The sequence below is a fragment of the Ranitomeya imitator genome, chromosome 6 (genome assembly GCF_032444005.1).
Source record: "Ranitomeya imitator isolate aRanImi1 chromosome 6, aRanImi1.pri, whole genome shotgun sequence".
Lineage (NCBI taxonomy): Eukaryota > Metazoa > Chordata > Amphibia > Anura > Dendrobatidae > Ranitomeya > Ranitomeya imitator.
Window position 1 is genome coordinate 288,904,225 of NC_091287.1, and position 23,501 is coordinate 288,927,725.

A 23,501-nucleotide genomic window follows, 5' to 3' on the forward strand; every position below is an offset into this window, starting at 1 on the left:
CACATCTTCTGCTGGAAATAATAACAAAGTTGTGTGCACATACCCTAAAATGTTAGAGCCAAGTTGTAAAGTAATGGCATGTCCTCCTGGTATCAACAATCCTATGAGAAGGGGCCATAACGCTGGGCTAGCACTGCACCCCCCTCAGCAGGAGACAGTGGAATGCAAGGGACGGCAAGCTGCAAGGGACATGGGACTGCAAGGGACAGGGGACCGCAAGGGACGGTGGGCTGCAAGGGACAGGGTACTGCAAGGGATGGTGGGCTGCAAGGGACAGGGGACTGCAAGGGACGGCGGGCCGCAAGGGATGGCAAGCTGCAAGGGACAGTGGACTGAAAGGTACGGCGGGCCGCAAGCTGCAAGGGACAGGGGACTGCAAGGGACGGCGGGCCGCAAGGGACGGCAAGGGAGAGGGCATTGCAAGGGACAGGGCACTGCAAGGGACGGTGGGCTGCAAGGGACGGCAAGCTGCAAGGGACAGGGGACCGCAAGGGACAGTGGGCTGCAAGGGACGGCAAGCTGCAAGGGACAGGGGACCGCAAGGGACGGTGGGCTGCAAGCAATAGTGGGCTGCAGTTATCAGCTGCGTGGCCAGTAAATTCTAGAAATCTGCCATCACTTTACAATCCTCTTAATGGAGATTAAGTATGTTACATTTAAAGTATTGAAAAAAGAAATCGCCCAAAGAACACAAATACAAAAAAAAACAAGCAACCCCTTGTACTCCATAAGGGTCCTATGTGACAGTGGCAGTGCCCCCTGTGCAGCCCACACTTATCCAGCTCATCTGTCCATGAATGCAGCTTGGGCTAAACATCTGGTGGGATGCACTGATAAGGGGGGCTGCATGTGATGCATCTGACTTGTCCAGCACCTTTGGATCTCTAGATCTTGGAGAATTGTCGCACTGATGCTCCGTTATTATCGGCGCAGGATTACAGATTTTCTCTGCTTTCAGAGCTGATCTGACGCCAGGCGTGCCCGGGGCACAGCAGGGGGAGTGCCAGGCGTCACTGTGGGCAGCAGCCTCCTCCCCTGTGTGTGAAGTAGGGGAAGGTGGCTCCAGTCCTCCTCCATCCCCGCCTTATTACAAGATGGCGGCCCCTGCAGCAGGTCCAGGCCCGGGCGGCTCCTCAGCCGTTTCTCCCGGGGGCTCCGCCGCTCTTGTGGCTCCGAGTACCAGCAGTAGCAGCGTGAACCCCTTTCTGAGCGACTCAGACGAAGAGGCGGAAGAAGAAGAGGAGGAAGAAGATGATGATGAGGAAGATGTGTCTCCGCTGGACGCCAGACCGGTTCCTTCACTCACTGCCCGGTATATGCTGGACGAGGGAGAACCCGCCTTACTGCAAACCGCCGGGCCCCGACTTACCGTCCTCTCCGGGGAGCCCGGGCGAGTCCCGCTGGACGCGGTGGCGGCGCAGTTGCTGCGGGAACAGCTGCTGCTCACGGCTCTGGAGCTGCACACCGAGCTGCTGGAGACCGGCAGGGAGCTGCCCCGGCTCCGGGACTACTTCTCCAATCCCGGCAATTTCGAGAGACCGACTGCCGGGGCTCCGCCCACAACGGGCATCAGTAATCCCAACACCGGCGGACAGCTGAGTGAGTGACCGGGGGGCGGGGAGAGGGTGGTGTGCCGCTGTCACCGGTCATAAGGCTGCTCCATAGATTCCCATTATACCATGTAGTGCTGTGTGTCTCCTGTCACAGTCCTCCGTGTGTGTCTCCTGTCACGGTCCTCTGTGTGTGTCTCCTGTCACGGTCCTCCGTGTGTGTGTGTGTGTGTGTCTCCTGTCACGGTCCTCCGTGTGTGTCTCCTGTCACGGTCCTCCGTGTGTGTCTCCTGTCACGGTCCTCCATGTGTGTGTGTGTGTGTCTCCTGTCACAGTCCTCCGTGTGTGTCTCCTGTCACGGTCCTCCGTGTGTGTCTCCTGTCACGGTCCTCCGTGTGTGTCTCCTGTCACGGTCCTCCGTGTGTGTCTCCTGTCACGGTCCTCCGTGTGTGTCTCCTGTCACGGTCCTCCGTGTGTGTCTCCTGTCACGGTCCTCCGTGTGTGTCTCCTGTCACGGTCCTCCGTGTGTGTCTCCTGTCACGGTCCTCCGTGTGTGTCTCCTGTCACGGTCCTCCGTGTGTGTCTCCTGTCACGGTCCTCCGTGTGTGTCTTCCTGTCACGGTCCTCCGTGTGTGTCTTCCTGTCACGGTCCTCCGTGCGTGTCTTCCTGTCACGGTCCTCCGTGCGTGTCTTCCTGTCACGGTCCTCCGTGCGTGTCTTCCTGTCACGGTCCTCCGTGCGTGTCTTCCTGTCACGGTCCTCCGTGCGTGTCTTCCTGTCACGGTCCTCCGTGCGTGTCTTCCTGTCACGGTCCTCCGTGCGTGTCTTCCTGTCACGGTCCTCCGTGCGTGTCTTCCTGTCACGGTCCTCCGTGCGTGTCTTCCTGTCACGGTCCTCCGTGCGTGTCTTCCTGTCACGGTCCTCCGTGCGTGTCTTCCTGTCACGGTCCTCCGTGCGTGTCTTCCTGTCACGGTCCTCCGTGCGTGTCTTCCTGTCACGGTCCTCCGTGCGTGTCTTCCTGTCACGGTCCTCCGTGCGTGTCTTCCTGTCACGGTCCTCCGTGCGTGTCTTCCTGTCACGGTCCTCCGTGCGTGTCTTCCTGTCACGGTCCTCCGTGCGTGTCTTCCTGTCACGGTCCTCCGTGCGTGTCTTCCTGTCACGGTCCTCCGTGCGTGTCTTCCTGTCACGGTCCTCCGTGCGTGTCTTCCTGTCACGGTCCTCCGTGCGTGTCTTCCTGTCACGGTCCTCCGTGCGTGTCTTCCTGTCACGGTCCTCCGTGCGTGTCTTCCTGTCACGGTCCTCCGTGCGTGTCTTCCTGTCACGGTCCTCCGTGCGTGTCTTCCTGTCACGGTCCTCCGTGCGTGTCTTCCTGTCACGGTCCTCCGTGCGTGTCTTCCTGTCACGGTCCTCCGTGCGTGTCTTCCTGTCACGGTCCTCCGTGCGTGTCTTCCTGTCACGGTCCTCCGTGCGTGTCTTCCTGTCACGGTCCTCCGTGCGTGTCTTCCTGTCACGGTCCTCCGTGCGTGTCTTCCTGTCACGGTCCTCCGTGCGTGTCTTCCTGTCACGGTCCTCCGTGCGTGTCTTCCTGTCACGGTCCTCCGTGCGTGTCTTCCTGTCACGGTCCTCCGTGCGTGTCTTCCTGTCACGGTCCTCCGTGCGTGTCTTCCTGTCACGGTCCTCCGTGCGTGTCTTCCTGTCACGGTCCTCCGTGCGTGTCTTCCTGTCACGGTCCTCCGTGCGTGTCTTCCTGTCACGGTCCTCCGTGCGTGTCTTCCTGTCACGGTCCTCCGTGCGTGTCTTCCTGTCACGGTCCTCCGTGCGTGTCTTCCTGTCACGGTCCTCCGTGCGTGTGATTCTCTATACGTGTCCTGTTATTACATTCCCGTTACATCCAGCTATGGGGCTTTATTCGCACATCCGTGTGACAATTCTAGCGCTGTACGTTTTTCCCTCGGACAGCACAGACCCAGAGAGTCTCATTGATCATACACATCTCATGGATCGGCGGCTCCAGTCCGGGAGTCTCGGACCATGGCCTATTTTCTGCCTTCTGTGTGAATACATATAAAACGGATGGCACTCTGAAGACTTTCCTTGTACTTCAGGTTTCCGTCAGTGTTTCATCCGTTTTTAATTGATCCGTTAAATGTAAATGGATAAAAAAAAAAGTTAAGACCATATACCTTCTCCAGAGAGAAAAAACAGAAGCAACTAGGATGACACCTGAGGGAAAAACTGTTCAGTTTCCCTTGGATGGTAGCACTCCCATGGATGTGTGAATTTACAGTAAGGTGTCATTCAGCCGTCCTTGATTTTAATGGCACGTAGGAAAATGCTGTTGCTCACCAATGTTTTCAGTCTGATATTTGTCAGTGACTTCTCTCATATTAAAAAAAATAACAGCCAAATCCTATCTGTCCCTTACAATGTTAATCACAGACAGTACATGGACTGCACTCTGATGCCATCCGTGTGCTGTCCGTGAGTTTCACGAACCGATGTACCTGTATTAGTAAATGTGAATCACGACAGTGATCAGAGACTAAAATGTAGAAAAAAAACAAAAAACGGCACTTCCTGGAACTGGTGCTCAAGTAGAGTCCAATACTGGCTGTATATGATATAGAAATTGGCTCTCAAAATAGGGCTAAACAGTATAACATCTTTAATTGCATGGCAGTCAAAAAAGAGTAATGCAACATAGACGTTTCGATCTCAAACAACCTTCATCAGTATACTCTAAAAAGATCAAAATGTGATAATTGTCAGCAATAGAATACATCTAAGAAAAATCAAAACAAAATGTCACATAATGAAACAAATCATCAATATTAGGCCAGTTTCACATGTCCTCATATTTTCAGTACTGGAAAAACCAGTACAGGAGATATCTGTGTCTCTGTGTGTAATACTTGTGGCACACTTTTGGTAACCGTGTGCCGCATCAGTACCACATGTACCGGTGCTTGCTAAGCAGCGGTACAGTTAGCGCTGTTCCCCGGTGCTGAAGGCGGCACTCATCATTCTCCCCTGCTTTGCCGGTGAAATGCGATATCACGGGAGAATGTTGAGTTATATTCAACTGATAACAGTGAGAGCAGTCAGCAGCTGATGGGAGAATTAGGCCATGTGCACACGTTCAGGATTTTTCGCGTTTTTTTCGCTATAAAAACGTGATAAAAACACGAAAAAAAACGCTTACATATGCCTCCTATTAATTACAGTGTATTCCGCATTTCTAGTGCAAATGTTGCTTTTTTTTCCGCGAAAAAATCGCATTGCGGAAAAAAAAGCAACATGTTCATTAAAAATGCGGAATTGCGGGGATTCCGCACACCTAGGAGTGCATTGATCTGCTTACTTTCCGCATGGGGCTGTGCACACCATGCGGGGAGTAAGCAGATTATGTGCGGTTGGTACCCAGGGTGGAGGAGAGGAGACTCTCCTCCACGGACTGGGCACCATATAATTAGTAAAAAAGAATTAAAAAAATAGTCATATACTTACCCTCTGATGGCCCCGGAGTCTTCCCGCCTCTCTGCGCTGCATGCTGCCGCTTCTGTTCCTATAGATGGTCTGTGTGAAGGACCTACGATGACGTCGCGGTCCTGTGATTGGTCGAGCGACCGCTCACGTGACCGCGACGTCATCGAAGGTCCTGCACACACATACCATCTATAGGAATGGACGCCGCTGAGGAGGTCGGCTGTCTGCGGGTGAGTATAACCATTTTTTTAAATTTTTTTTATTTTTAAACATTCTATTTTTTTACTATAGATGCGGCATAGGCTGCATCTATAGTAAAAAGTTGGTCACACTTGTCAAACACTATGTTTGACAAGTGTGACCAACCTGTCAGTCAGTTTTCCAAGCGATGCTACAGATCGCTTGGAAAACTTTAGCATTCTGCAAGCTAATTTCGCATGCAAAATGCTAAGAAAAACGCGAAAAAAATGAAAAAAAAAAAAGCGGATTTCTTGCAGAAAATTTCCGGTTTTCTTCAGGAAATTTCTGCAAGAAATCCGGACGTGTGCACATACCCTGAATCAGCCGCCGCCTGCGCTATGAATAAATAAACCCCGCGTGAGTTCCCCTTTATTTTTTTATAACCAGCCAGGCAAAACTGACTTCTTAGGGCTGCATCTCTCAGCTGTCAGCTTCAGCAAGGCTGGTTATCAAGAATAGATGGGTCCCCACGTTGTTTTTTTTTTTAAATGATTTAAGTAATGTAAAAAAAAAATGCAGAGACCCCACACCGTTTTTAACAACCAGTCTGGCTAAAGCGGACTGCTGAGGGCCGGTGTTCTCAGGCTGGTAAAGGGCCATGGATATTGACCCCCCCCAAGGTTAAAAATAGCAGCACTCAGTTGCCCAAAAAGGCGCATCTATTAGATGCGCCAATTCTGGTGCTTTACCCGTCTCTTCCCACTTGCCTTGTAGTGGTGGCAAGTGGGGTAATATTTGTGGGGTTGTCACCTTTGTATTGTCCGGAGACATCAAGCCCACAGGTTAGCAATGGAGAGGGGTCTATAAGACACCGATCTATTACTAATCTTATAGTTATCTTGTAAATAAAAACAGCCAGAATAAAATCCTTTATTTGAAATATAAACAAAACACACTTTTCCATTTTTAATTAAAAATAACAAACAGTTACCTAACACCCATTCCATTGAAGCCCTTGTCTTATTTAATAAAACAAAAACAATATCCCTCACCTGTCCGATGTTCTGTCTCATGGTGTAATCAATGTCTGGGGATAAATAATTTTATCACCGATGAATGAGCTTCAGTATCATCAGTGAGCAGCGGTCACATCATCGAGGTTACCGCGGGTCACTGATGCTGCGTTCCCAGCCGGGCTGAACTGCGGTGACCTCAGCACCGTGAGAAAAAGTCAGTGAGTTCACCGCAGATTTCTCACAGTAATCTGTTATCCTCACTGAGCTGTACTGTGGTGAAGTCACTGACTTTTTCTCACGGTGCTGAGGTCACCGGAGTTCAGCCTGGCTGGAAATGCAGCCTCACTGACCCGTGGTAGCCTCGATGAGGTCATGCTTCTCACTGATGCTGCGCACACATCAGATCATTCATCAGTGGTCTTCAGCCTAGACGGTCACATCTTGGCACCATCCAGGTTGAAAACTGTTTATCCCCAGACATGGATTACAGCGTGAGAGAAAACAGTGGACAGGTGATGGATATTGTTGTTTGTTTTTGTATTATTACAGAAGACATTGGCTTCAATGGAATGGGCGTTAGGTGAGTATTAATGTATTTATTTTTATTTAAAAGTAACAAAGTGTGTTTTGTTTTAATTTCAAATAAAGGACTTTATACTTGCTGTCTTTATTTACAGTATAACTATAGGATTAGTAATGGATAGGTGTTTTATAGACTCCTCTCCATTACTAACCAGTGGGGTTGATGACACCGGACAATAGAAAGGTGACATCAATCCCACTAACCATCCCTACAGGGCAAGTGGGAAAAGCTGGGTAAAGTGTCAAAATTGGTGCCTCTAGTAGAGGCGCCTATTCTGGGTGGCTGTGGGCTGCTATTTTTAGGCTGGGGGAATCAATATCCATGGCCTGTTACCAGCCTGAGAATGCCTGCCCCCAACTGTCTGCTTTAGCAAGGCTGGTTGTAAAAAATTTTGGGGTGACCCCACACTGTTTTTTTAAAAATTTGTTTAATTTAAAAAAACAGTGCTGGGACCCCTCTATCTACTATATAATTGTCTAAGGGTCACTTCCGTCTTTGTCTGTCCTTCTGTCTGTCTGTCATGGATATTCATTGGTCGCGGCCTCTGTCTGTCATGGAATCCAAGTTGCTGATTGATCGTGGCAAAACGCCCACGACCATTGCCACGACCAATCAGCGACGGCCACAGTCCGTTGGCAATATGGCCGCTCTTTCCTCCCCGCAGTCAGTGCCCGCTCAATACTCCCCTCCAGTCAGCCCTCACACAGGGTTAATGCCAGCGTTACCGGAGCGCGGTGTAACGCACTCCGGTTACGCAGCTATTAACCCTATGTGGCCAACTTTTTACTATTGATGCTGCGTATGCCGCATCAATAGTAGAAAGATCGAATGTTACAAATAAGAATAATAAAAAAAAAAAAGTTATTCTCACCCTCCGTCCCGTCCTGTCCTCGGCAGTGCAAGCGGCAGGTTCCGGTGCTAAGGATGCTATGCGAGAAGGACCTGCCATGACGTCACGGTCATGTGACTGCAATGTCATCACAGGTCCTGCGCTCATACCAACCCTGGGACCGGAAGCTGCCGCGTGCACCGCACACAAGCGACAGGACTACAAGGGGCCCTCGGAAGGTGAGTATATGTTTATTTTTTTTAACCTGTTACATACGTGACTGGGCAGTATACTACGTGTCTGTGCTATATACTACGTGGCTCTGTGCTGTATACTACGTCGCTGTGCAATATACTACATGGCTGGCCTATATACTACGTGGCTGGCCAATATACTACGTGGGCTGTGCAATATACTACGTGGGCTGTGGAATATACGACGTGGACATCCATATTCTAGAACACCCGATGCGTTAGAATCGGGCCACCATGTAGTTCTTGATAACCAGCCTTGCTGAAGCTGACAGCTGAGGGTTGCCGCCCGCAGATGTCAGTTTTGCCTGGCTGGTTATCAATCAAAAGTGCAAGGGAACCCACCCTGTTTTTTTTTTATGAGAATGATGAGAGCAGTCGTCAGCACCCGGTGCCAGTGAACAGCGCCAACTGTACAGCTGCTTTCCAGGCGCCAGTACGTGTCACACTGATAGCGGGACATTTTGCCGCCCGTGCTGCTGTTAAATAAAAAACTGACATGTCAGCGTATTCTGCGCATGGACACACGGTCCGTGGAAACACACTGACGTGCACAGACCCATTCACTAATTTAGGTCTACATGTGTAAGTGTCTCCGTTACTGTCACCACCCATACCAGAGACACGGACGTGTGAAAGAGGCTTTATAAAGAGTCCACAATAATGTAGGTCAACATTAGATATTTAGTATCAGAGTTAAAAATATCAGCTCTGTGGGGATATACAGTACAGACCAAAAGTTTGGACACGCCTTCTCATTTAAAGATTTTTCTGTATTTTCATGACTATGAAAATTGTACATTCACACTGAAGGCATCAAAACTATGAATTAACACATGTGGAATTATATACTTAACAAAAATGTGTGAAACAACTGAAATTGTGTTATATTCTAGGGTCTTCAAAGTAGCCACCTTTTGCTTTGATGACTGCTTTGCACACTCTTGGAATTCTCATGATGAGCTTCAAGTGTAGTCACTGGGAATGGTCTTCCAATAATCTTAAGGAGTTCCCAGAGATGCTTAGCACTTGTTGGCCCTTTTGCCTTCACTCTGCGGTCCAGCTCACCCCAAACCATCTTGATTGGGTTCAGGTCTGGTGACTGTGGAGGCCATGTCATCTGGCGTAGCACCCATCAATCTCCTTCTTGGTCAAATAGCTCTTACACAGCCTGGAGGTGTGTTTGGGGTCATTGTCCTGGTCATGATGGTCCAACAAAATGCAAACCGGATGGAATAGCATGCCGCTGCAAGATGCTGTGATAGCCATGCTGGTTCAGTATGCCTTCAATTTTGAATAAATCCCCAACAATGTCACCAGCAAAGCACCCCCACACCATCACACCTCCTCCTCCTTACTTCACAATGGGAACCAGGCATGTGGAGTCCATCCATTCACCTTTTCTGCATCGCACAAAAACACGGTGGTTGGAACTAAAGATCTCGAATTTGGATTCATCAGACCAAAGCACAGATTTCCACTGGTCTAATGTCCATTCCTTGTGTTCTTTAGCCCAAACAAGTCTCTTCTGCTTGTTGCCTGTCCTTAGCAGTGGTTTCCTAGCAGCTATTTTACCATGAAGGCCTGCTGCACAAAGTCTTCTCTTAAGGGCTTGTTTCCATTTGCGAGAAACACGTCCATGTCTCGCATGTGAAAACCAAGCTCTGGCGCCAGCACTCCAGAGCGGAGCGTGCGGCCGCATAGCAACACATGGAGCTGCACGCTTTGCTCCCAAGTGACGGCGCCAGAGCTTGGTTTTCACATGCGAGACACGGACATGTTTCTCGCAAATGGAAACAAGCCCTAACAGTTGTAGAGATGTGTCTGCTGCTAGAACTCTGTGTGGCATTGACCTGGTCTCTAATCTGAGCTGCTGTTAACCTGCGATTTCTGAGGCTGGTGACTCGGATAAACTTATCCTCAGAAGCAGAGGTGACTCTTGGTCTTCCTTTCCTGGGGCGGTCCTTATGTGAGCCAGTTTCTTTCTAGCGCTTGATGGTTTTTGCAACTGCACTTGGGGACACTTTCAAAGTTTTCCCAATTTTTCGGACTGACTGACCTTCATTTCTTAAAGTAATAATGGCCACTCATTTTTCTTGACTTAGCTGCTTTTTTTCTTGCCATAATACAAATTCTAACAGTCTATTCAGTAGGACTATCAGCTGTGTATCCACCAGACTTCTACACAACACAACTGATAGTCCCAACCCCATTTATAAGGCAAGAAATCCCACTTATTAAACCTGACAGGGCACACCTGTGAAGTGAAAACCATTTCCGGTGACTACCGCTTGAAGCTCATCAAGAGAATGCCAAGACTGTGCAAAGCAGTCATCAAAGTAAAATGTGGCTACTTTGGAGAACCTAGAATATAAGACATGTTTTCAGTTGTTTCATATTTTTTTAAGTATATAATTCCACATGTGTTAATTCATAGTTTTGATGCCTTCAGGGTGAATGTACAATTTTCATAGTCATGAAAATACAGAAAAATCTTTAAATGAGACGGTGTGTCCAAACTTTTGGTCTGTACTGTACTCCAAATCATTCATCAATAGATATATGGAACTAACCTACCCGACTACACAGGCATGGGGACGAGGAGAAGTAAGAGAGGACAGTGTCCAATATGGAAAATGTTCTGAAAGAAAATGTAAGAGATGCAAATAAGTATTGTAATAAATAAGTGTCACAGGAATAGGTGGAAATTGTAAAAAAAGATCCACCCCCAATCCAGATAGGAAGCAGTGTGTGATGAATACGGTGTCCACCACTTGTCCTATTGTGCGCCAATGTAATGTGAAAGACAGATATAAAAAGAGTAAAGGCAGAACCAGTCCATTAAGAGCTGCCAATAGAAAAAAGGTAATGTCCCTGATGGTGGAAGTGACAATGTGTCCTCTCTTACTTCTCCTCTTCCCCATGCCTGTGTAGTCGGGTAGGTTAGTTCCTTATATCTATTGATGAATGATTTGGAGTTTATCCCGACAGAGCTGATGTTTTTGACTCTGATACAAAATATCTAATGTTGACTTGCATTATTGTGAACACTCTATAACATTGATTTTTTTTTTCATTATGTGACAATTTTTTTTTTCCCTAGATGTATTCTATTGATGACAATTGTCACACTTTGATATTTTTAAAGTATACTGATGAAGGTCATTTGAGACTGAAACGTCTATGTTGCATTACGATACAGGAAAGAAATATATCTTGGTACCGTGTTAGCCAGTGGATAGAAAAATATTTAGAATTGAGAGTCCTCAGTGGTTGATACCTTTTAATTGCTAACTGAAAAGATGGTAACAAATTGCAAGCTTTCGAGACTACACAGGTCTCTTCATCAGGCAAAGACTAAAACAAATTCTGAAGAATCACATATTTATGCACAACATAGTATAGGAAAAAAAAAAGAGGGAAAAAAAAACCATGGATAAGCCAGGTGACATGAAGCAGAATTACCATGGGTGATAAACAGTTACGTCCATAAAGACCATGAAGGGTCATTACAACAGAAACCCTAATCACAGGACAATAAAACAATCCTTATCTAAGAATTGGCCCAATATTTATGGACGTAACTGTTTATCACCCATGGTAATTCTGCTTCATGTCACCTGGCTTATCCATGTTTTTTTTTCCCCCTCTTTTTTTTTTTTCCTATACTATGTTGTGCATAAATATGTGATTCTTCAGAATTTGTTTTAGTCTTTGCCTGATGAAGAGACCTGTGTAGTCTCGAAAGCTTGCAATTTGTTACCATCTTTTCAGTTAGCCATTAAAAGGTATCAACCACTGAGGACTCTCAATTCTAAATATTTTTCTATGTTGCATTACTCATTTATCTGACTGCCAATGCAGTTAAAAATGTTATACTGTTTTGCCCTATTTTGAGTGCCAAGTTTCTATATCCTATATCTAGATCAGAGACTGACATAGCTCCACGTTCCACAAAAAACACGGAGATCTAAATTGCACCATAGATAATAATAATAATCTTTATTTTTATATAGCGCTAACATAACATAACTGCGCTTTACAGTTTGCACACATTATCATCACTGTCCCCGATGGGGCTCACAATCTAGAATCCCTATGAGTATGTCTTTGGAATGTGGGAGGAAACCGGAGAACCCGGAGGAAACCCACACAAACACGGAGAGAACATACAAACTCTTTGCAGATGTTGTCCTGGGTGGGATTAGAACCCAGGACCCCAGCGCTGCAAGGCTGTTGTGCTAACCACTGCGCCACCGTGCTGCCCACATAGATATAATGAGTAAATTTTACACAGTTACAGTTATGCTCAAAAGTTTACATACCCCGGTAGACTTTTTATTTTCTTTGCCTTTTTTCAGAGAATATAAATAACACCAAGACTTTTTCTCCACTCATGGTTAGTGGTTGGGTGAAGGCATTTATTGTCAAACTACTGTGTTTTCTCTTTTTAAATCGTAATGACAACCCAAAACATCCAAATGACCCTGATCAAAAGTTCACATACCCCATTTCTTAATACGGTGTATTGGTCCGCTAACATCTATGACAGCTTGAAGTCTTTTGTGGTAGTTGTGGATGAGGTTCTTTATTTTCTCAGGTGGCAAAGTTGCCCACTCTTCTTGGCAAAAAGCCTCCAGTTCCTGTAACTTCCTAGGCTGTCTAGCATGAACTGCTGTGATCTCCCCAAAGTGGCTCAATGATTTTGAGGTCAAGAGACTGAGATGGCCACTCCAGAACCTTTACTTTGTTCTGCTGCAGCCAATGACAGGTTGACTTGGCCTTGTGTTTTGGATCGTTGTCATGTTGGAACGTCCAAGTACGTCCCATGCGCAGCTTCCGGGCTAAGTGCAAATTTGCCTTCAGTATTTGCTGATAACGTGCTGAATTCATCTTTCCTTTAACTTTGACCAAGTTTCCTTTGCCTTTGTAGCTCACACATCCCCTAAACATCAGTGATCCACCTCCATGCTTTACAGTAGGAATGGTGTTCTTTTCATCATAGGCCTTGTTGACCTCTCTCCAAATGTAACCTTTATGGTTGTGGCCAAAAAGTTCAATTTTGGTCTCATCACTCCAAATTACCTTGTTCCAGAAGTTTTGAGGCTTGTCTCTGTGCTGTTTTGTGTATTGTAGGCAAGATACTTTGTGTCATTTGCGCAGTAATGGCTTCTGGCGACTCGACCATGCATCCCATTTTTCTTCAAGTGCCTCCTTATTGTCCATCTTGAAACAGCCACACCGCTAGTTTTCACAGAGTCCTGTATTTCAGCTGAATGTTATTTGTGGATTTTTTTTTTTGCATCCCAAACAATTTTCCTGGCAGTTTTGGACAACATTTTTGTTGGTCTACCTGACTGTGGTTTTGGTTTTATAGAGCCCCTGATTTTCCATTTGTTAATCACAGTTTGAACACTGCTGACTGGCATTATCAATTCCTTGGATATCTTTTTGTATCCCGTTTTTGTTTAATACAGTTCAACTACCTTTTCCCATAGATCTGTTGACAATTCTTTTGCTTTCCCCATGACTCACAATCCAGAAACGTCAGTGGCTGGATGAAAGATGCAAGAGTCTGTCTGGATCCCAGAATTTACTCAGCTTTTATGCACACACACTTATTATAAGCAAACAGGTCATTTGGATGTTTTGGGCTGTCCTTATGATTTAAAAAGAGAAAACACAGTAGTTTGACAATAAATGACTTCACCCAACCACTAACCATGAGTGGAGAAAAAGTTTTGGTGTTATCATTAGTGATGAGTGAATATACTCATTACTCGAGATTTCCTGAGCACGCTCGGTTGTCCTCAGAGTATTTTTTAGTGAGATTTAGTTTTTATTGCCGCAGCTGAATGATTTACATCTGTTAGCCAGCATAAGTACATGTGGGGGTTGCCTGGTTGCTAGGGAATCCCCACATGTACTTATGCTGGCTAACAGATGTAAATCACCCAGCTGCGGCAATAAAAACTAAATCTCCAAGCACTAAAAAATACTCGGAGGACACCCGAGCGTGCTCGGGAAATTTCGAGTAATGAGTATATTCACTCATCACTAGTTATCATTCATATTCTCTGAAAAAAGGCCAAGAAAGCAAAGATTCTGCTGGGGTATGTAAACTTTTGCGCGCAAATGTATATAGGTTGAAAAAAGAAACCGTCCATGAAGTTCAACCTTTCTCCACCAGTTATACCTTCTAGATTATTTATACCCCACAATGCCATTGTGAGAAAGTCGTCAAGCCTTTTTGTAAATGCTGTTCTAGTGTCTGCCATTACTTCATCTTGCATTTGGGCATTCCACAGTCTGACTGCTTTAACTGTTAAGAACCCTTTCCTATTCAGATGCCTAAATCTCCCCCCCATGGTCCTTAGTATGGTCTTTGTAAGGAATAAGTCATGCGCCAGTCCATTGTACTGACCACACATGTATTTATACATATAAATGCGATCCCCTGAGACGTCTTATTCTAATATAAACTGTTCTGACCTCTCATTATAGGAGAGACGTTCCATAACATGTTATAATGAAGTTACCCGCCTTTGAACTGACTCTAGCTTCCAAGTGGATAGAACATGTATGTGATTTATGTCCATGTGAATAAGGCCTAAGACATTCCCCAGGGAGTATGTCAGTCTCTGTATGTTGTAGAGTATGGTATGTGTCAAAATTACTGTCACTGAGGCACAGGCCTCTCAAATACCTCCTGGATGATGACTCTTGCCTGTGTGGTATATGATTTGGAGCAGAGATGTTCCAGGGCCTAGTGCTGGTTGTGAGGGCTCAGCCTCTGGGTTGACGTCTGTTGTGATCCTTTGCAATGTGGTAGATAAACATGAGCAGATCCCGCTGAGCCTTTCACTTCACGCTTCTACTGATTTCCAGAGTCTCTTGTTTATAACGTTGTTATATTTTTGGTAAAATACTGACAGTTCACCCCCTCAATAGATCCTTTTCATTTTGGTCATTGGTGGCCTGAGATGCCAGACATACTCTTCTCATGTGATGCCTCTGAGTTATTAGCAAATAGTTTTCACCGGATTCCTGTTTTTCAGAATATATGAATTAATTCCCTGTTGCTTAACCCCTTCACCCCCAGAGCTTTTTCCGCTTTTTCATTTTCGTTTTTTGCTCCCCTCCTTCCCAGAGCCATAACTATTTTTATTTTTCCGTCAATATGGCCATGTGAGGGCTTATTTTTTGCGGGACGAGATATACTTTTGAACGATACCATTGGTTTTACCATGCCATGTATCAGAAAACGGGAAAAAAATTCCAAGTGTGATGAAATTGCAAAAAAAGTGCAATCTCACACTTGTTTTTTCTTTGGCTTTTTTGCTAGGTTCACCAAATGCTAAAACTAACCTGACATTATGATTCTCCAGGTCATTACGAGTTCATAGACACCTAACATGTCTAGGTTCTTTTTTATCTAAGTGGTGAAAAAAAATTCCAAAGTTAGCTATAAAAAAAAAAAAAAAAATTGCGCGATTTTCCGATACCCGTACCATCTCCAATTTTCGTGATCTGGGGTCAGGTGAGGGCTTATTTTTTGCGTGCCGAGCTGGCGTTTTTAACCCCTTTCTGCCATTAGACGTACTATTCCGTCCATGTGGGGTGGGCCCTACTTCCCAAGGACGGAATAGTACGTCATAGGCGATCGGCCACGCTCACGGGGGGAGCGCGGCCGATCGCGGCCGGGTGTCAGCTGCTTTTCGCAGCTGACATCCGGCACTATGTGCCAGGAGCGGTCACGGACCGCCCCCGGCACATTAACCCCCGGCACACTGCGATCAAACATGATCGCGATGTGTCGGCGGTGCAGGGAAGCATCACGCAGGGAGGGGGCTCCCTGCGGGCTTCCCTGAGACCCCCGGAGCAACGCGATGTGATCGCGTTGCTCCGGGGGTCTCCTACCTTCCTCCCTGCAGCAAGTCCCGGATCCAAGATGGCTGCGGATCCGGGTCCTGCAGGGAGGGAGGTCGCTTACCAAGTGCCTGCTCAGAGCAGGCACTTGGTAACGCTGCAGCGCTCTGAGACAGATCGGTGATCTGTCAGAGTGCTGTGCAAACTGGCAGATCACCGATCTGTATTGTCTTCCCCGCCGGGACAAAGTAAAAAAGTTAAAAACATTTTTTACAAGTGTGTAAAAAAAAAAAAAAAAATTAAAAAAAATCCCAAATAATGAAAAAAAAATCTATATTTTTTCTATAAAATAGTTTTTATTGTATAAAAGCGCCAAAACATAAAAAAATGATATAAATGAGGTATCGCTGTAATCGTATTGACCCGAAGAATAAAACTGCTTTATCCATTTTACCAAACGCGGAACGGTATAAACGCCTCCCCCAAAAGAAATTCATGAATAGCTGGTTTTTGGTAATTCTGCCTCACAAAAATCGGAATAAAAAGTGATCAAAAAATGTCACGTGCCCGAAAATGTTACCAATAAAAACGTCAACTCGTCCTGCAAAAAACAAGACCTCACATGATTCTGTCGACTCAAATATGGAAAAATTATAGCTCTCAAAATGTGGTAACGCAAAAAATATTTTTTGCAATAAAATCGTCTTTCAATGTGTGACGGCTGCCAATCATAAAAATCCGCTAAAAAACCCGCTATAAAAGTAAATCAAACCCCCCTTCATCACCCCCTTAGTTAGGGAAAAATAAATGTATTTATTTCCATTTTCCCATTAGGGTTAAGGCTAGGGTTAGGGCTAGGGTTAAGGCTAGGGTTAGGGTTAAGGCTACAGTTAGGGTTAAGGCTACAGTTAGGGTTAAGGCTACAGTTAGGGTTAAGGCTACAGTTAGGGTTAAGGCTACAGTTAGGGTTTGGATTACATTTGCGGTTGGGAATAGGGTTGGGATTAGGGTTAGGGGTGTGTCTGGGTTAGAGGTGTGGTTAGGGTTGCCGTTGGAATTAGGGTTAGGGGTGTGTTTGGATTAGGGTTTCAGTTATAATTGGGGGGTTTCCACTGTTTAGACACATCAGGGGCTCTCCAAACGCAACATGGCGTCCAATCTCAATTCCAGCCAATTCTGCGTTGAAAAAGTAAAACAGTGCTCCTTCCCTTCCGAGCTCTCCCGTGTGTCCAAACAGGAGTTTACCCCAACATGTGGGGTATCAGCGTACTCAGGACAAATTGGACAACAACTTTTGGGGTCCAATTTCTCCTGTTACCCTTGGGAAAATACAAAACTGGGGGCTAAAAAATAATTTTTGTGGGAAAAAATTTTTGTTTTATTTTTACGGCTCTGCATTATAAACTTCTGTGAAGCTCTTGGTGGGTCAAAGTGCTCACCACACATCTAGATAAGTTCCCTAGGGGGTCTACTTTCCAAAATGGTGTCACTTGTGGGGGTTTCAATGTTTAGGCACATCAGTGGCTCTTCAAACGCAACATGGCGTCCCATCTCAATTCCAGTCAATTTTGCATTAAAAAGTCAAATGGCGCTCCTTCGCTTCCAAGCTCTGTCATGCGCCCAAACAGTGGTTTACCTCCACTTATGGGGTATCGGTGTACTCAGGACAAATTGTACAACACGGTTTGGGGTCCATTTTCTCCTGTTACCCTTGGTAAAATAAAACAAATTGGAGCTGAAGTAAATTTTTTGTGAAAAAAAGTTAAATGTTAATTTTTATTTAAACATTCCAAAAATTCCTGTGAAACACCTGAAGGGTTAATAAACTTCTTGAATGTGGTTTTGAGAACCTTGAGGGGTGCAGTTTTTAGAATGGTGTCACACTTGGGTATTTTCTATCATATAGACCCCTCAAAATGACTTCAAATGAGATGTGGTCCCTAAAATAAAATGGTGCTGTAAAAATGAGAAATTGCTGGTCAACTTTTAACCCTTATAACTCCCTAACAAAAAAAAATTTTGGTTCCAAAATTGTGCTGATGTAAAGTAGACATGTGGGAAATGTTACTTATTAAGTATTTTGTGTGACATATCTCTGTGATTTAATTGCATAAAAATTCAAAGTTGGAAAATTGCGAAATTTTCAAAATTTTCGCCATATTTCCGTTTTTTTCACAAACGCAGGTAATATCAAAGAAATTTTACCACTATCATGAAGTACAATATGTCACGAGAAAACAATGTCAGAATCACCGGGATCCGTTGAAGCGTTCCAGAGTTATAACCTCATAAAGGGACAGTGGTCAGAATTGTAAAAATTGGCCCGGTCCATAACGTGCAAACCACCCTTGGGGTTAATGATACCATTTTGGTGTAAATACGTTCTTTTGATCGCCTGTTATTGCATTTTAATGCAATGTCACTGCGACCAAAAAAACGTAATTTTGGCGTTTTGATTTTTTTTCTCGCTACGCCATTTAGCGGTCAGGTTAATCCTTTGTTTTTATTGATAGATCGGGCGATTCTGAACGCGGCGATACCAAATATGTGTATGTTTGATTTTTTTTTTATTTTGATTGGGGCGAAAGGGGGGTGATTTGAACTTTCATATATTTTTTATTTTTTTTATATTTTTAATCACTTTTTTTTTTTAAATTTTGGCATGCTTCAATAACCTCCTTAGGAGGCTAGAAGCATGCACTACACGATCGGTGATGCACAGATCACCTCTATGTAGCAGAAATGCAGGCTTGCTATGAGCGCCGACCACAGGGTGGCACTCAAAGCAATCGGCCATCAACAACCATAGAGGTCTCAAGGAGACCTCTGGTTGTTATGGCAATGTACTGCTGACCCTCGATCATGTGACGGGGGTCAGCAGTGCGAGCACCTCCGGCCGCGCGGCCAGGAGCACTAGTTAAATGCCGCTGTCAGCGCTTGATGGCGGCATTTAACTAGTTAATGGGCGCGGGCGGATCGCGATTCCGCTCGCGCTCATTGCGCGCACATGTCAGCTGTACAAAACAGCTGACATGTTGCGGCTTTGAGGTGGGCTCACCGCCGGAGCCCACCTCAAAGCAGGGGATCTGCCAGCTGACGTACTATTCAGTCAGCTGGCAGAAAGTGGTTAATATTTTGTGTGCAAATTTTTTTTTCTTGCTGCTTATTTTCTGCGTCTAGTGTAAGTGTATGGAGTAAATCTGCACATAATACTCACCATACCCGCAAGAGAAATTGTCATGCTGCGGATCTGAAACCCCCACTGCTGGTTGTGCTGAGTAAAAAAGAAGCACAGTGGGCAAGAGAATCCTATTAATCCCACCCACATTGCTGGCACTAAGATGCTGCGTTTTTGACACCGCGTCGAACACTTGCCTTAAAATTCAACAGAATAGTGGATTTTATGGGAATTGGTGAGCAGCCTTGTTGCACGTCCCTTGGAGTCGTCTGAGATTAGAAAAACAGGTAACAGCAAACTGATAATGCGGTGACCTGAGGGTGTCACGAGGACCAGTAAAGATGATCTATTCACGCATTCATCATTACAGGGAACCTGTCAGGTCCCCCATGCCCTCCATCCAGCCCAGCAGTGCGCTGCACATTTCGGCAGCATCTCAGAAGCTGGGTGTACGGTTTTCCAGCTTCAAAGGCACAGGCGAAGTTCAGAAACTGGGTTTTGGTCATGCGCAATGCTCCTCGGGTTCAGTGACGACGCGCGGCTGTGAGATTTGCAGGGGCTGGCGATGACTCTGGCTCGTGGAAATTATCACGCCCACAGGGCGTGAACCATTTTAATTTATCGCATCTAATAAATGGCTATGGGGAAACTATGCAGCGTGTTTTTGCTGCAGAAAGAACGCAGCATTTTACAGTATCATTAAATGAGATTCCTGCTGCTTTGTTTTTTTTCCTCGTGGCTTAAAACCACCACGGCTTGTCTTTCACATCTGCCGCGTGTCAATTCCATAAACATTTGTTCACTTATTCAAATGAATTGGGAGAAAATGCAAGTTACAATGCATCAAACGTGTATATTTTATGTTTTTTTTTTTTTTTTTATTACAAATCTGTGCTTCTTGATTCTAAAATATCTGCTACAAATTGTCAACATGTGTATGTAGCCTTTCTGTTTTGTAGAGGTCACTGTTTAGCAGTGTAAAGGAGGCAGATCCCATGGGATCACTCGGTTCCCCCACCTCTTCCTCAGCGCGGAGATATGTCACAGAGCATGCCCACTACAATCTCCCATAGAAGAACTGGTGAAAAAAGCACTGTATACTTGGAAAGAAAAATAAAATGATATATCGATTTCCCTTTAATTCAGAGAATCCACATTTTAGTATTCACATTGTCCTCTAGTTTGGTGTTCCTTACAAAGTAATCCAATATCTAATTGTGGTCATGCCCTGTTTAGTGTCTGCATGTTCCAGAGCAGAACACTTTGTAGATGCAGATCCCTGAGGACATTCTCTTATCTGTACTCACTGCCTAATTGGATTTTGAATGCTTTTTTTTATTATTTTTTTTAGAAGTCCGTCAGGAAATCTAGTTTATAATGTCATTTAGGTAACGCTTTTTCTGCTTAGATTTGGCCAGATGTCAGATTACACCATATTCGTCCTGTCATTGGATTTAATGGCTTTTGGATGAGTGATACATTCTGGAAATTAAAACAATGTACACAACGTAGAGTTGTCATATAATCTGACAAGAATGGGGGGAAAAAACATTGGTGTCAATGTTTCGGTGCCTCAGCACTAAAACAAAATCAAGATTTCAGCTACAGCATGAGGTAGGGACAGAGACCCTGATTCCAGCGATGTGTCACTTAGATTACTGGGTTCAGCAGTTTTAATAGTCACAATTTTCTCTTCTGCAGATCTAGCAGAGCTGAGTTGCTGAGCTGTGTGTGACCCCGCACACAGCACAGTTTCCGTGTACATTGCATGGTGTCAGAGAAATGCTAATCCGTGTTGGCAGCATGGTTGGACTAGGAGGCACAAGGCCAGTTGTCCTGTAGTGATAATCTGCTGCTGATTTTAGTGAAACCGTAAAATATAGCTCAGTAATGACACACCGCTGACATCAGGCTGCTCTCAGATTACATAGCAAAACCTGCTGTCAGATTACCCTTATCTATCTAGGTATTACAGAATACACTACATGTTCTGGTGTTATTTCTAGATTTTTCACACCACTAAAAGACGCAGCCAGTGAGTGTTTTATCATGCACAGTGATTTGTCTTGAAGCTTCTGGAAGGTCTTGTTGGTCAAAGTAGCTTTTGGTCTCAGATAAATACCATAGTTTTTGTTTCAAGTAGAATAGTTATTGAATCTCTATTCCATCCATCCTTTATGGGACTCCTGGAAATAGGCAAACGCTTTTGCAGCCATCTTCGGAAATTTAGGAGAATTAATTAAGCCAGGATACACGTGCTGCTTGATCTTTTCTGCATTCGAATGGATTAATAACTTACCTCTTATTAATCACTTACTAATGTTTTTGTTAGCAAAATTGCCTCCGTCTAGATATTCACACCAATCCTGGGATCCAGGAGAGTTCAGGGGGTGTATTTCATGGTCCGTATACAAACCACAAGGCCTGGACTGATTGCGGGTCTCCTGACTTGAATTTACAGCCTCATGTGCATCTGCTAGGCTGTAATTTAGGGTGGGGAAATCCGTGGTCAGTCTGGGCATTGTGGTTTGTATAGGGACCATGAAATCCGCACGGCTGAGCCTGGCCTTGCTGCCATTGACGATGGTGCTTATCTTCTGACAGTTTTTATTTTGCTGGGTACCCTGCACTTTCTGTATCCCATTATAAGTTGTCCATGGTAAATTTAGCTGAGAAACCAGGGTAAGACTCTTGGGCATTAAGTGTTTTAATAGAGTACAAAAGTTATTTTTGGCCACACTGCCAGCAAGAACACCTCTTACATTTATTTTTTTTTGTAATCCTTATCAGAAAATTTCGGTAAAAAAAAAAATATTTCAGTTATCTTAGAGGAGATTGGCAGCGAAGACCCAGCACTTCATTATTGTGATCATAGAGGCACGTCACACTTGAAGTAAGGTGACCACTAGGCAATATGCCATATATCCCACTCCTGTGCTAACAGTGGGGATCAGTACTGGGATTCCTGCTCCTCAGACATGTAACCGCTCAATATTACATTCCTATCTCTAGTTGTAGGAGTGAGTCGTGGCGTTTCACACTTTGTTTTTGGTTGGGGCTATAGAAATAGCCAAGCAGGCAGAGCTACTTTGTTTCCGCAACCTCCATTTATGTCTGTGAGACTTCTGAAAATAGCATATCACATCCCACTTGGCTGTGTATGCCGGCTGGACCACATGTAACTCGCACATAGAGACAAATTCCATGCTCCGCCTTAATCGGTGGCCATGTAAACTTATTAATATATAAAATACAGGGGCATATTTATCAAGCTAACTGCAACAGAATTCTGCTGTGATTTGCTCCAAAAACTGTCTTTATGATGTGCTACCTGGTAAAATGTGGGACAAAAATGCAGCAAAATGTTGGTGCCAATTTGTTGCACAATGTATGCCAATTAAATGGTGTAAACAGAATAGATAGTCGTAAAGTTAGTGAGATTTATCAAACTGTATGAACCACTTTGAAAAGTTTGGGAAAACAAATCATTTCCAGTGTTGAGTTCTTCTGTTAAAAGCCATATATTTATTCATACAAAAAACATGAAAATAGTCACAACCGCAACACCACCATAAAAAGTTAAAACTAGATGCAGACGGGTTTCAGACGTGAGCATATTCTATTAAGGCAGGCAGTGTATATACATTGCCTGATTGTTGAGAACTCTCGTTCCAGATAATGGTGCAATGTAAATCCACCTTGAAGATGATCTGTGGCCAGAGAAAAGTGGCCAGTATTGGCTCTTATTCCCACTGTTTAGATGAGTAAGGAGTGTTCAGGCACAAAGTCCTTCGTGCCTGTGTAAATTCCCCTGCATTCCTTTCTGTGCCAGGTATGTTAGGAGTGGATACAATAATACTTTATCGACAAACAGAACCATGACTGATCGCTCCATTTCCAGGCAGCTCCCTCCTTACCTAAGGCTAGGTGTGAACTACATGTGCATGTTACGTCTGTTCAGCTTTATGTTGTATCCTGCTTTACATCTTTAAATTTCTCCAAAAAAGCACAGTAGCTTTTCAACTGGTTGCAAACTCGTGTTGTAAACTGAGCCTAACAAAGATCCTAGTATTCCCTCGCTATTGGCCATGGTCACAAATTCCTAATTCTGTCAGGATTTGAGCTTGGATCCCATGACCACCGAATCTGCAGATGTTACAGAGCTAATGCAAGTTAACCCCTTCCCGACCTTTGACGCATATGCTGCGTCATGAAAGTCGGTGCCATTCCGACCCATGACGCAGCATATGCGTCATGGAAAGATCGCGTCCCTGCAGATCGGGTGAAAGGGTTGACTCCCATTTCACCCGATCTGCAGGGACAGGGGGAGTGGTAGATTAGCCCAGGGGGGGTGGCTTCACCCCCTCGTGGCTACGATCGCTCTGATTGGCTGTTGAAAGTGAAACTGCCAATCAGAGCGAATTGTAATATTTCACCTAAAAAAATTGTGAAATATTACAATCCAGCCATGGCCGATGCTGCAATATCATCGGCCATGGCTGGACACCCTAATGTGCACCCACTCCACTCCTCCGATCGCCCCCCCCAGCCCCCCGATC

General features: G+C 45.1%; 1 protein-coding gene across 6 annotated transcripts in view; it reads left to right on the top strand.

Annotated features, from left to right (window-relative positions):
- The first annotated feature begins 1,066 nt into the window (after nt 1-1,066).
- Nucleotides 1,067-23,501, top strand: part of RELCH (RAB11 binding and LisH domain, coiled-coil and HEAT repeat containing) — a 190,901-nt gene continuing 168,466 nt past the window's right edge. For 3 of the 6 annotated variants that reach the window (XM_069730628.1, XM_069730629.1, XM_069730632.1), the window contains exon 1: nt 1,069-1,599. In XM_069730628.1, the coding sequence (XP_069586729.1) occupies nt 1,095-1,599 (505 nt within the window). In that variant the 5' untranslated portion in view covers nt 1,069-1,094. Of the gene's footprint in view, nt 1,600-23,501 lie in introns of all 6 variants that reach the window. The other 3 variants (XM_069730630.1, XM_069730633.1, XR_011314046.1) reach the window with 2 other exon arrangements.